The sequence below is a fragment of the Alosa alosa genome, chromosome 19, assembly GCF_017589495.1.
Source record: "Alosa alosa isolate M-15738 ecotype Scorff River chromosome 19, AALO_Geno_1.1, whole genome shotgun sequence".
In the NCBI taxonomy this organism is placed as follows: Eukaryota; Metazoa; Chordata; class Actinopteri; order Clupeiformes; family Clupeidae; genus Alosa; species Alosa alosa.
The window spans coordinates 16,523,103-16,536,746 of NC_063207.1; the positions used below are offsets into that span (position 1 = coordinate 16,523,103).

At 44.6% G+C, this 13,644-nt stretch overlaps 1 protein-coding gene across 4 annotated transcripts in view; it reads right to left on the bottom strand.

Annotated features, from left to right (window-relative positions):
• Positions 1-13,644, bottom strand: part of sptbn5 (spectrin, beta, non-erythrocytic 5) — a 55,280-nt gene that overhangs the window by 37,833 nt on the left and 3,803 nt on the right. For all 4 annotated transcript variants that reach the window (XM_048228087.1, XM_048228088.1, XM_048228086.1 and 1 more), the window contains 16 exons: positions 12,634-12,804; positions 12,152-12,268; positions 11,742-11,899; positions 11,346-11,574; positions 8,805-9,439; positions 8,542-8,680; positions 7,883-8,109; positions 7,474-7,627; positions 4,316-4,516; positions 3,751-3,957; positions 3,179-3,350; positions 2,757-2,887; positions 2,401-2,622; positions 2,076-2,228; positions 1,604-1,734; positions 487-738 (listed from right to left, as the gene is read on the bottom strand). In XM_048228087.1, the coding sequence (XP_048084044.1) occupies positions 487-738; positions 1,604-1,734; positions 2,076-2,228; positions 2,401-2,622; positions 2,757-2,887; positions 3,179-3,350; positions 3,751-3,957; positions 4,316-4,516; positions 7,474-7,627; positions 7,883-8,109; positions 8,542-8,680; positions 8,805-9,439; positions 11,346-11,574; positions 11,742-11,899; positions 12,152-12,268; positions 12,634-12,804 (3,299 nt within the window). The remainder of the gene's footprint in view (positions 1-486; positions 739-1,603; positions 1,735-2,075; positions 2,229-2,400; positions 2,623-2,756; positions 2,888-3,178; positions 3,351-3,750; positions 3,958-4,315; positions 4,517-7,473; positions 7,628-7,882; positions 8,110-8,541; positions 8,681-8,804; positions 9,440-11,345; positions 11,575-11,741; positions 11,900-12,151; positions 12,269-12,633; positions 12,805-13,644) is intronic.

A 13,644-nucleotide genomic window follows, 5' to 3' on the forward strand; every position in this document is an offset into this window, starting at 1 on the left:
GAGGTAATCAAGGATCTTTGCTTTAGCCGTTTAGACGGAGATGCAACGCGGGTCGTCCTCAAAACTCTACACTCTGGAAGGAGTCTTCAGATTTTTGCGTCTTCAAGCCCTGATGGCGGGGTCGCCGTGTAAACGAAAGGCACTTATGATAAAAGATTTTGTCGTCTTCCTTCGCAATCGTTCTCGTATAAACGGCCCCTGAGACCCTTTCCTTTGGGTTCCTACATTTCTCTTGAAATCAATAAAATGTCTATCTATCTAGATTGATAGATAAACATTTTATTGATTTCAAGAGAAATGAGGAAACTAAATTGTGGCATCTGCTCCTTAAATTGTAAGGAGCAGATGCCACAGCTGTCCCCTCTAATACTTGAATGGCATCACAAGACAAATTAAGACACAAGTGGCACAATAATCATTCAGTTAAGTCCCTTGCAAATGAGACACATCATAGGCAGTTTTATGGAATGCTAGCTTTGGACGAACATTTTAGCCACGCTCTTCAGGTACTCGATCTTCCTCTCCAGGGCGTCGATATCCCTCAGGGCCTGCAGCTGTTTGCGCTCCTCAGTGTGTAGCGCTGCGGGGGAGCTGCCCACGTCGGGGTTGTCCAGCTGGACCAGCTTCTCCTGCAGCTGCGCCTTGGCCTCCTCGCAGCTCTGGAGGAATGAGCGCACGTCGGCCGAGCTCAGCAGCTCATGGGCCTTCTCGTCCTTCAACTTCTGCAGACGCGCCCATCTGTCAATGGAGAAACATGCTCATGCTGCCGTACATGTGCGAAATACAAGGATGCACTGGCCAATTAGAGACACTAATGTTTGACACACTGTGTGAACATTAGGTCAGTTTCCCAGCAATGGATTAAGCCTAGTCCAAAAGGAGACTTCAGTGCAAGAGCTTTTAGTCTAGGATTAGGCTTAATCCATGCCCAGGGAAAATGGCCAATTAAGTCCATGGGTAAGTACGTCATTTACAGTTTTTCTCAGGCACTTTGGTGCATAATTCAGATCAGCATTAAAATTCTCAAAACAAGTTCAACCTCCACATCATCTAGTGACTTGTGCACATCATCAAATCTTGTCTGCTGTTTTTTTTTCATCATCTAAACACATCTTACAGGTTCTCTGTTTAGGTTCATTGCTTAACTCATTGTATGCAATAATGTTGAACCAGCTGTCATATGTATTTTGTCAAGTATAACTTTGCCATTTATTTTACACTTTTTGGAAAGGACTGCTGTACTGTAAACAGTCCTGTATGATAATGAATGAAATGGTATGACAACAAACTGGCTAAACATTATGACTATTTTGTTCATGACACAAACATTTTTTATTTGGATTTTTCCCTTTCATTTTTTTCAATATTTGCTTATGAGACATAAGGTATGGTAAGCCTTTTGGGCAAGTTACACACTTTTGTAAATAATCCACTGTGTGTTGCATTTTTTCGAGAAATGCTATTACTACTGTTGTGCAAACGTTCATGATGATTAAAGAAATGCACCAAAGTGAGAAAAACTGTATTATCATCAATCTTATTTGATCTTATGCTTCCTGGTTCATCAAACGTATACTGTGTGAGTGTCCAGTATTGGGCTGACCTGCCAGTCACCTGCCCTTGTTTGGTCTGAATCTCTCGCTTTTTGCTGTGGCGGCTTTTCACAAGCCCCTCCCCCAGTCTGGTGATGTCATCCAGTTGTCCCTTCCCACTGGCCAGCTCTGTCAGGAAGTTCTGCAGGAAGAGGCAGACCCGGAGAGAACAATCTGTCAGTCACGGCTGACCACATGCATGACCTCAACTGAGTGATGCCATAAAAATGTTATCCACTAGAACACCATGTTACGATATTACACTAATGTCAGGGTAAGGTCATGATGTTATTATTAACATATTTAATAAATGTCTATTTACTTGTTGTTTTAAGTCTTTAAGCTTGATTAAGTGTTTTTAGGATAAACGTAAAGCACATTGAATGATCACTGTGTATGATTATATGCTTTATAAGTAAACTTGAACTTCGGGCTAGGACTGAATAGGAGCTTGTTAGCATGATGAGACTTCTGGGGTCTGACCTCATACTTGGCCTGCACTGCCCCGACACTGTCTGTGTTGGCAGTGAAGGTGTTGAGGATGTGCTCCTTGTCCTCCATCCACGACTCAAACTCCTCACACGTGTTGTAGAAGTGATGCAACTGGGCGGCCTCATCCAGAGCCTGCTTTCTCGACTACAAAAATGAGAAAAATCATATAATCTTTAAAAAAGACCATTGTGATGCGAGTGGCTCTTCTATTTTGGGTTTGTTTTCAGGTTTTCTTTATATTTTTAATAATGGACAAAACTCTGATTCACATATGGAGGACAGCGCGGTGGCCAGAGGTTGATGCTGGAAGCCTCACCTGGGCCAGCTGGACGAGGCTGCGGTAGTCCTCCTCCAGCTCCCGCTGGGTCTCCTCCACCGTGTCCTGCTGGAAGTGGGGGTCGGGGAGCCACTTGGCCGAGATCTCAGCGGTGCCCCGGCGCATGGAGCGGCTGCGGCGGGGGCGACTCACCTTCCGCGGGGGGCTCGCAGACACCCCGTTAGTGGGTGGGGAGGTCTGAGGCACGGGGGGTGCTCCTGACTGTAAGAGATGAACACTCAGTTGGTAAAGGCCTCCTATTGCAGTATAGCTTGAATGTTATTCTTTGAGAAACCACAGAAAAAATAACACTTAAAGAGTTCTGACTGGATGGATAGATGGGATCGGATCCTCACCATGGGAACAGCTATGTACATAGTAGGAACCAGCTGCTCATTCCCTTTAGTGTCTCTCACCAACCAGCCATCCTTACTCTCCTGGTTTAGAATAGTAATCATCTCCCCACGCTCCATGGTCACCGTGTGTCCTGACAATGAGAGTTGAAAACATTACAGTGAAGCAATAACTTAGTAAACTGGCCAATGAAGAGGTGGGAGCAGGGAACAGAGAGACATGTAGATGGAGAGGATGATGGCTGAAAGCAAGGAATTGTGTGTGTGTGAAAAAGCTTTTCTACAATTATCGAATATTCAGATCTTAGTGGCCTGACTACCTGGAACTTTAAACCAATGTGTGTGTGTGTGTGTGTGTGTATGTGTGTGTATGTGTGTGATATATGCTAGTAGACCTAAAGGGTTTTGTTGATGCCTGGACTCACCTCTGTATTTGTATCTCATCTTGGCTGTGGTTCCTTGAGGCTCAGGAGGAGCCTGTGGTGCCGAGCTCTGTCTCTTCAGCGTGGCCATCCTCCCTCGCTCCTTCACACCCCTCTCCTCATCCTCACTTGAGGAGTCACTGAACTGAGTCATCTTTCTCTTCTGAGGCTCCACCTGCATAAAGGGAAGCACACACATCTATATACATCTGTACACACACACACACACACACACACACACACACACACACACACACACACACACACACACACACACACACACACACCTCTATCTCAAAGTGCCAGGGACTAGAACATTCTACATGGAAAACATTTACCGGTACACATCATTAAGCATCTATGATTAAGTCCACTATACGTATAATTCACCATCATTGAATCAGTAGTTTGTTCAATTTAAGTTTATGAAATTTAAATGTAAGAGTCCCAAAAGATGCAAAACCACTCTTAATATGCTACACATTTATGGCATACTGTGCTCCATCATGCATGTTACTATCAAGGGAGGTTTTTAATTGAATGACCGCTGGATAACAGCAGTCTGACAGACTCACAGTTAGAGCGGTCATCTGGGCAGCGTTCCTGGCGTGCTCAGCCAGACGCTTGACCTCTGAAGTGTAGGCGCCGACCTCCTTCTCCAGGCGCTGGTGGCGCTGCAGTAGAGCGTCGCTGCTCCACTCATCCTTCCCATGATCCTCGCTGGCCAAGATGGGCCTGCGGTCGTCCAGCCAGGAGTTGGCCTCGGCCGTATCGGCGAAATACTGCGAGACGGAAGAGGTGTGGCGGCAAGGTGGAAATTGGGTTAGTGCAGGAATGCACGGGTCTCTATCTCTGATAACACACACGCAGCTGCTCTTAAGTCAGTTTCGTGACCTTGTTGCTTCCGTTTAGAGATGATACTGGTAGCACTGAAGAGTTCATTTATTAATACACACACAGTACAAGTGCATACCCTTACAACCTTTATCAAACACTCAAAAATGGACTGCATTGACACTTTTCTGTTGGTTGATAATTGCATGTGTGCACATGTATGTGTACATGAGAGAGAGAGAGAGAATGTGTGCACTATACATGCATGTATGTTTGTGTGTTGTGCGTGTGCATTGGTATACACACCTGTTTGATGACACTGGCAGCATGCAGACGCTCTCTGTGATTGGTCACTTCTTCCCTAAGCTGTTCCCACTGGTGTCCTAGTGTCAGCAGCCACTTCCTAATGGCCTTCTCACTGGGCGGCTTCCTGCTGCAGAGCTCCTTCCCACGCAACACCACGGCGGCGTGCACAGACTCATGGGACTGCACCTCCGCCTCCAGGACCTGACAGGGCCAAGAGTGACCTTTTAAAAATCCACAAACCTTTACATTTATGACTTCTCTTAAAAAGACCTTTGGTCATCAAGATATTCCACTCTGATAGAGCCAGTCAATTATACACACACACAGACACACACAGACACACAGACACACACAGACACACACACACACACACACACACACAAATTAGCCAAAGAACTAAAGAACAATTGATTGCATTATGTGCCCAGTGTAGAGGGAGAGCAGCTTTACAGAAGAGAACTTCTGACGGCAAATTTGAGGAAAAGTTGGTAACCACCCTTCTTACCTAATTTGAGGGTGCTGATTCTGAATATTTTGTTTACCAAGCTCAATTCTGAGTTCTAAGCCACATAATCAGCATTTTAACATAAAATAATATTTTCCCCTAAATTGGGTTGATTTCAAAAGTAATCACTAAAACCAAATAAAAGTGTTCTCTAAATACATATTTAATACGTATTTAATGGGAACATGATTACAGTTAACATGTAATAAACTCGGCAATTCTAATCAAAACACAACCATACTTTTATTGCTAACATAGTGAGCCACTCGTGGTGTTTAATACATTTCATCACAATACGAGTTGCACAGATAACCTTCAACTCAGAATATATCCTACAGTACATATGAACTTAGATAGCAGGAATAAGCCTAATGCAGAACTGCATCTACCGTCAGCAACAACCGACAAGTAAAAAACATTTTACTTCTAGTAACGCTGGATTTGGTATGTGTGCTTGCCTCCATACTAGAGCTTGATAATGTTCTCTTCTAATATGCCATTGAGTAGCATCACTTGTTGGTGGTAGTGCCTCCGATCCTCGACATCTAGAAAACAGAGTGGCTCTGGCATAGTGTTGTCACGATACCAAAATTATGACGATACAATACCTGCCATAAATATCTTGATACTGATACTGAAACGATATCCAAATCCTAAAATATCTGGAAAAGAAAGGGCCTTGAGGCCTCCTCCAAGTGTATTGAGTCATTTGTGTTGAATTTGGTGTACTTTTGGTCAATTCTGGGTTTTAAACTTCTAAACTTCCTACATAATTATTATTTTTGTAGTCAGTAAAATAGTAGTTTGTGTGTGATTAAGTCCTTTATTGTTTGTTATAGCTTATTTATATTGTGTGGTGTTTTGGCAATAAATTACCTTTAAATAACCAAAGTAGGCTAGATCAAGGTCAGTGTTCAAATTACTGCATGCAAATCATTTAAAGGGACACCAGGCAAGCCTGACGCTTTTTCTCTACGAAACTCCCCCTCGCTCGATCTGAAGCTCTTTTCCTTTTCTTTGTGTCTTCCGTCAAAGGTTTTCGCTGCTTCTTCGCCGGCTCTGCCATTATACACACGTTTGCAACAATCTCTATTGTTCGTTAGCCTGCCTCTGTGCTGTAAACTGATCCTGCTTCAGTCGGCGGGTAGGATACACCGAACTTGCAAGTAGGATATTCTTCCTACAAGCAGTAGGGGTGTGCGAGAGCCTTCATTCACCCCATAATGAGTCATTTAACCATATACCGACTTACGCAGATGATTAATTAACACGAAAACGTTGCCTGGTGTCCCTTTAATGCTATGCAGAAGAGCCTAAACTTTAGGCCATGTGATGTAGGCTACCCTAGGCCTTCCCGTGTTTATGGGATTTCTTTGACAGTTGGGGACAAGGGGAAAAAGGGGTAGTCTTCTTTGCTCCCAGTGTAATTTAATAAGTACGTTTCAACCACTCAGGTCTTAATCAGATAGTCCTACACCATTATCTGTTGCAATATCTGTGTGCATTCCTACATTAGGTCTATTTCTTTGATAGTTAACATCATTTGTTACCACATAACAAATGCCAAATAACAATATAAAAGTTTCTTACAAACTTTCCTGCATACTTCTTAAATGTGCTGCAGTCAGATGGGTGTCCTAAAGACATAACTAGATCTTGAGCATCTATATCCGTGTTGAATGAGCAGTTTTTGCAGTGATCACTACTGGACATTCCACATTGCTAGACAGCACTTGAGTGAGGATAGACTTATTTCCACTTCACAAATAACCATCGCTATCTGCAATAGCTACAGTACAGGGACATTAATCAGTTCATAGCTGAGGATTTGTCCTAGGTCCACTTCCCTTTCAGCATCATACGCAGTAATGATGCACTGGAGAATGTTTCTTTTTGTTGCACTATAAAGGATATCTTGTCTAAATTTTTTGCAAATAATGCAATCTCCATAGCACTCTTCAGCACTCCTCAAACATGCACACTGAATTTGAATGATAGGAAAGAGCACCAGTGAGATGTTTTAACTAGGCAAGCACAGTCGCCTTTACAGTAAAAAAAAATACAGTGTAAATCCTCTGTAAAGACTGACAACTGTTCATAATAGTTAGTGACAAAGTACTTTCTATAGAAAAATGAGCAGTCACCTACTATTCTATCAATTTATTATCAAGGAATCTATTTTGTTTCTAAACGTCATACTGAATTTTAGCTATTATTTCAATTTATATTTAAATTTTAGCTTATTTTCATTTGCTACTTGAGGGTCATTGGGGTTCCTGTCCTGTCCTGCAACATATCTGATACATAAAGAGTATATTAATGCCTTTTTGCAATTCCTATGATATCTGATGGCAAAATCAAAAAGTATGTGAATTATGCTATTTATGCTAATTAGCAAGCTTAAAACTCAAAATTGAGCTTGGTAAACAAAATATTTGAATTCAGCACCCCAAATTGTGTGAAATAGCCCCTTTACCGACTTTTCCTCAAATTTGCCAACAGGACTTTTTCTGAACGTTTGTTAGCTATCTGCTCTCCCTCTAGTGACACCACCCCTGCATTTAGGCACGCATACACTATACACTCAAACACACACACACACACACACACACACACACGCACAGATATGCACTGTGTAAGTCCACTACCACACCTTGTGTTTCTGCTGAGCCTGTAGGATCTGACTGAGGTCTCTGCCCAGGCCAGCGGTCACCAGAAGGATCCACCTCTCGTAGATCCAGGCCTCCAGCTCCTCACAGTCAAAATAAAACTCAAACAGCCCCCGCTGCTCCTCCAGAGCCCTCCTCCTACACAGGCAAACAGCGATGGAGAAAGAGAGAGCATGTGTATTTGTCAAACACAAGGACTGTGTGTATGAACACAAGGACTGCATATGTAAATTAGCCTCTAAAATATAATCTGCCTTGGTCCTGCTGTGGATTGCCCTTGTTAAATAAATGTATGTGTGTGTGTATGAGACAGACTGAGATAAGGTGCACACGAGAGAAAGAGTCTTCCCATGTGAGTGTGCCCACTGCCAAACCCCGCCCACCCCTCCTCACCTCTTCTTGCTGAGGGCCTGCAGGGCACCGTACTGGCTCTGGAGCTGGTGCACACTGGCCTGCACCTGTCGCGCGTTCCGGTGTGCCCCCTCCTTCAGGGCGCGGGCGCTCAGCGAGCCCAGCGTCTCCCCCTGGGCCGAGATCTGAGCGTCCAGCAGGTCCTGCTTCTGCAGGAGCTCCACCACCTCCTCCAGCTGCTTGCCGTACTCCACTGAGCCAGCCTGCATCTGTAGCACGGAGTGAAAGAGTGAGTGTCAAGTTGGCATATCAAAATTGGGGGAGAGGAGAGGATTTGGTGGGGAAATTGTATGTACTAAGTATGGCTCCAAACATTTACACTGAGTTAGGGTTAAAGAAGAAGATGCTGTCAGATAAGCTTAACTTCAATCACAACTACACTAAAAAATAATGCCACAGAAGTAACCTGCATTGCTAATGCTGATCAAAAAAACAAAGCAGTGTGTGTGTGTGTGTGTGTGTGTGTGTGTGTGTGTGTGTGTGTGTGTGTGTGTGTGTGTATGTGTGTGTGTGTGTGTGTGTGTGTGTGTATGTGTGTGTATGTGTATATGTGTGTGTGTGTGTGTGTGTGTGTGTGTGCTACTCATACAGAAACTGAACAGATACACATTCAGAAACTAAAGGGATCTTGAGTACTGCACCTGCAGTTCACTGAGATCCTGTGAAGCCATCTGGATGTCCCTAAGGACCGAGAGGGTGTTCACTACATCACTCATCAGGGCCCTTCTCTCTTTCAGCCCCTCTACGAACTTCTGCCAGCTCTGAGAGATGTTCTGCTCTCTGCAAATCAATCAAGTCAGTCAGTAAATAATTTCACTGGTAATCAATTACTGATTCATTACTGGATATATAAAAATGGCTACATTTCGTGAAACAATGTTTTGCTTTCAATGTTTGATCTTACCTACGGGCCACCTTCTCCTTGCTATGGTAGTTCTCTCTCTGAATGATGGCAGCCATCTCGCTAAGCGCCCTGAAGCGCGGTTCCCGGGCAAGAGCGTCAGTGGCTAGCGCCTCCAGTCTCCTGGCCATGGCCTGCGCGTCTTCCAGATCGTCCTGCGATTGCGGGTCCTGCCGTACAACCAGTCGCTGCGCCTCATCCAAGTAGCTCTCTCGTAGCCCTGCTTTGCGTTCAAACTTGTGCGCGAGCTGTTCTAAATGCTCCAACCTCAGTAGGGCGGCCTGAAGAGCTCCCTCGCGCCCGTGCTCGGCGTGTTCCAACACAAGCCACTCACGCTCCACATCCCGCAGCGTTTGGCCTTCCGGGGGAACGTAAGCTCGCTGGTTGTTGGCGTTGAGCTTGGTGCGCAAGTCAAACAGATGAGCCTCGAGCGCTCCACGCTCCTGGTACTTGGGGGGCTTCTCCACGGTCCGGTAAGTCTTGAAGGCGGCAACCAGGACTTGCATCTCGCGCAGGGAGTTGGGGAAACGGCGGTCATTCAGCTGCACCACTTTCTCCTGGATCCATCGCAGCAAGTCGGTCACCATCACCTCGTAGTCCTGCTTCAGGTCATCCAGCTCTTTCAAAAGACCCACGATCTTGAGAGGGAGAAAAGTGATCAAAATTGAGTGGCAAAGGTTTAAATGTTGAAAATGACACTGATGAAAATGTGTAAGAGGCTCTGTTGGTGAGGATAATAGGCCTAAATGTCGTAGCATATAGGAATAGTTTTGATATAGTGAGTGTGGCCCACTATAGGCTATGGGCATTAGGCCAAGTAGCCTACATTTATCTTAAACTCCTGTAACAGTGCCTATCACTGCTTCGAACGTCTATGTGAATGCAAAATGTAACTTATAGACACAATAGTAATTCTATATCGGACACCATGCACAAACTTGCTAACAAGTCAACTTTGAACGCACAAGTCACATTTGTCAATTTTGTAACTAGGCATCTTGCTTCTATATTCAAATATTTAAAGTTAGCATAGTAAAGTAGCCAGACAAAGGATGAGGAGATCCGTCTAGACAGTAGACAGACACACCTGTCTCAGTGCTGACGCCTGTGGTGTTATGACAGAAACACGCATATGTTGCCATCTCAGCCACTGGTTAACAAAACTCCCACCGAAGGACATTCCGCCTTCTGCCCTTTATCCGACTAAAGTATCCGTCATTTTTTGATGACTCTGGCCATACTGCCAGTTTCTTCAGAGCCTAAGTGGGTGACCAACTCGGTGCACCTCTCGCTGGTGTCACACCCCATTCGAATATGATCATGAAGTTTAGAGCGGTAGCTGGATCATACTCATAGTTAAACATTTCCTTCAGCAGTTTGTCAACATTATGTATCCTTCTTCAGTAGGACTATGTAGTCCACATAGATACTGGTCACCGTTACACTTAATATTGTTTGAGTCTGTGCAATCCTGTCTGAAAATGTCGCACATGCGTTCCTTGCCGTTACCTGACCGAGTTCATTCTTATCTTATTAACGTACTTTCCCCTCCCACCCCCTACTTGTCTCCTTGTAATCCTAGGGCGGCTTTTCTTATTGGTAACTCCATTCTGGATTAGTGCGTCTTCACTACCCTCTACTGCCAGTAGAGTGCGCCACTGTCATAAGCCATTCTCCCCTGTCTGTATGTGTGTGGATGTTGTGCGTGTTTGTGTGTTCACAATGAAAGAAAGACACAAAAAAGGGAGAGAATAAGCGATACTAATTTGAGTGGGTGTATTGTATACCGTTAATTGTACAGTCTATGCGTCTATGAGAGATGGGGGTGTGTATCTGTACTGGTGTGTGTGTGCGCTGTAAACCTGTAAATATATCACCAAGGTGTGTTGTATCAACAGACAGCTTTGATGATGTCTGTGTACATCATCACACACATTCCCCTGAGCCAAGGGAGTATCTCTCACATCACTCACACAGACACTGGATCAAAGAATATCACACTGAAACAGAAGATTGAAGACTTTTTGGAAAGTATATGACCCTCTGTGGCCCCCCACACACTTGTCTTGACTGACTGCATTAGTCTTTGGGAATTCCACCTCAGTATTATCACTGGGCTGCACAGCAAAAACGTGGAGGAGTCTACCAGGCACAGGAATGATAAGAGCTTTTTTTTTACTTTTACAGGCCTGTAGGTTACGTGTTCCTTTTTTTCCAAGAATGAAAAAAATCCACTCAGAATCTGGTTCTAAGTTGAACAACCTTCCTTGTACAGGATTTGCTGTATTTCTTTTACATGTTTCTGTTGAAGTTGCCCAGACAACCTCTGTTTTGAACCCACTGTTCACACATCTTTTGTTAGGAGAGTGTCCATTTTTAAAATGCATTACAGTTGATGGAAATGAGCACAGACTTTCAGCCAAATTCACGGGTGTGCCTTAAAAATGGACACTCCTGACCTAAGTGATTGAGTTGGATGGAAACTCAGGAGAAGGCCTGTGTGTATACTGTTGATGAGACACTGGGTCGGCAGTCGGCACTGACCTTGGCGATACGCTTCTGGACCGTCTGACCCTGCTTCATCTTGGAGAAGTAGTGGTAGTAGAGCGAGACGTAGGTCATGATGGAGCGCTCGTCCGGGTGCGGCACCATGATGTCCTCGACATCCAGTAGCTGCATGATGCCAAACTCCTTCTCAGCCAGGACGAAGGCATGAGTCAGGTTTTGCTTTGGGTCGTCCTTGTGCAGGCGCCGGTAATCAAACAAGTCGGGCCTGAGAATGAGATGGGAGTCAACTGAGACTCACCCACCAGGGGCCCATTTGGATGACCTAACTGTGGCTATGAGGTTTGCTGGTTTATATTGTGTGTCGTTCAGAATTATGTGTGACATGAAAACAAGGAATTAGGATTTTTTAAGTGTCTCACTGTTACAACTGACCGATGCGCATGAATGAGGGCGTTGAATGCCAGACCATCTCGCCAGCTACCAGAGAAGTCTTGCACATCGACGTTGGAGTAGCCAGCTGTCTTGCGTTGGCACCAGATAAGAAGGGCCTCTTTGGCGGATCGACGGGCAAGGCTGTTATGGCCGTCCACCTGAGGTCAGTACATAGGGAATACAAACTCTTAGGGGTGTGAATAGGCTCTTCCCAACTCCCTCAACTAGAGGGAGTGCTCCTAGATCAGACCTCCCTGTCCCCATCGCCATCATATCTACAGTACATTATTCACCCTTAAGACACTGCGGTGATTGACTCAGTGTTCAACAGACAACCTCAACACATCCTCAGATATCTGCCCCATGCAAATTCATTTCAGGTCCGTCCTCCATCCGCCTTGCCCCTATACCTCATCTAAGTTGATGGATCCAATCTGGAACCTCAGGATGATGATCCATAATAGGCCCAGGATCAGTGTTCTGTCTCCATCCACAATGTTCTCAGGACCAATCAGGTCCACTCGGATCTGGAGGGATCAATCAGTCATTAGGATGGGCATAAGCAGACAATGGCTATGCTTCAGCATAAAGGCCTCACTATTGATTGGTTTAAAAGTAGGTTCTTATAGACCCTTTCAACAATAAAAACAAAAACAATGCTTGAATGTTCTATTTAATTCCCAATCTACTTCCTCTGCATTAAGATAACATATGGAATGTTAAAAAGGAAGTCTTGTGGTGCCAACTATGATGCTGATAATGGAACTCTCTTGAAAGGGTTTGCTGTGACCCACCAATCACAATCAAAAGCACAACTGAAATGTGTTTTGCAGCAGCAATAAATCGAATACATGAAGCTCATGAAACAGCCGTGATAAGGGACATTTCTGACCTTTTCTTTCTTGAGGAAGTTGATGGCAATGCTGTTGTTTTCCAGGCAGTGGACCCGCAGTGTGCGGCGATTTGGGGCATTCAGAGATTTGCCGGACATGAGCTCCAAGAGACGCACCAGGTGCACCCCAGTTTTGAGCTCAGTGTAAACATCAGTCAGGTCCACCTTCTCCTACATATACACAAGAACATAGGCCATAATAGAAGAAGTTATAGAATATAGAATAGTAGTTATAGAATATAGAATAGTTATACAGAACATACAGAATAGGCATAAAGTACTGTTAGGATAGGTTAGGGTCACATGGTACTGACTTACAGGTGGGGCTTCAGTGATGTCACTACCTGTGGTTAATTGGTTAAAAAGCACCTGTCCTCACCTTCATGGAGAATGCAATTTTGGAACAGTTTTGGAAGGCTCAGCGTGAGCTGACATCTGTTGTCCCCTTATGTTGCCGCTTTTGGACTATGGATTGTTTTTTTTTTTGGATTAACCACCGCTAACTAGAATACAACTGAACTGTACAAGAACCAACGCTTGGGCTGGCCGTAGGGCTGGTAGATCGGAGGATCACCGAGTAGGGGAGCACGAGGATGCCACAGGTATGTGACCGCTCTCTGATTCTCCTGCCAAGCTGACATGCACAGACACACACACCACAGTTAGGACCTACTTCCAAGTTTGTGCACCACACGTAGGGCTAGCATGTAGGGTAACTGTTGGGTCTTTCTGTGTTGGTTGTCTGTTTATGTTGTGAGTTGTGGGAGGCTTTTAGTTAAGTTATACAACCCCTAGGAAGTTGAGAGCTTGGGCCTGCACTGCATCGTAACAGAAACAGAAGTAGAGAGAAACGGAACATTTCACAAAAAGCTCCAGTGTGGTTAGTTTCCAGTGCTGTTTTCAAATGGTCTCTTGCTTCCTTTGCCTAACATAAAGAAACCTGAGCTAAACCTCTAGATTGTACACATACACAGTTCTTTGTGCTGTGCTTTTCAGTATGTAAGCTTATAG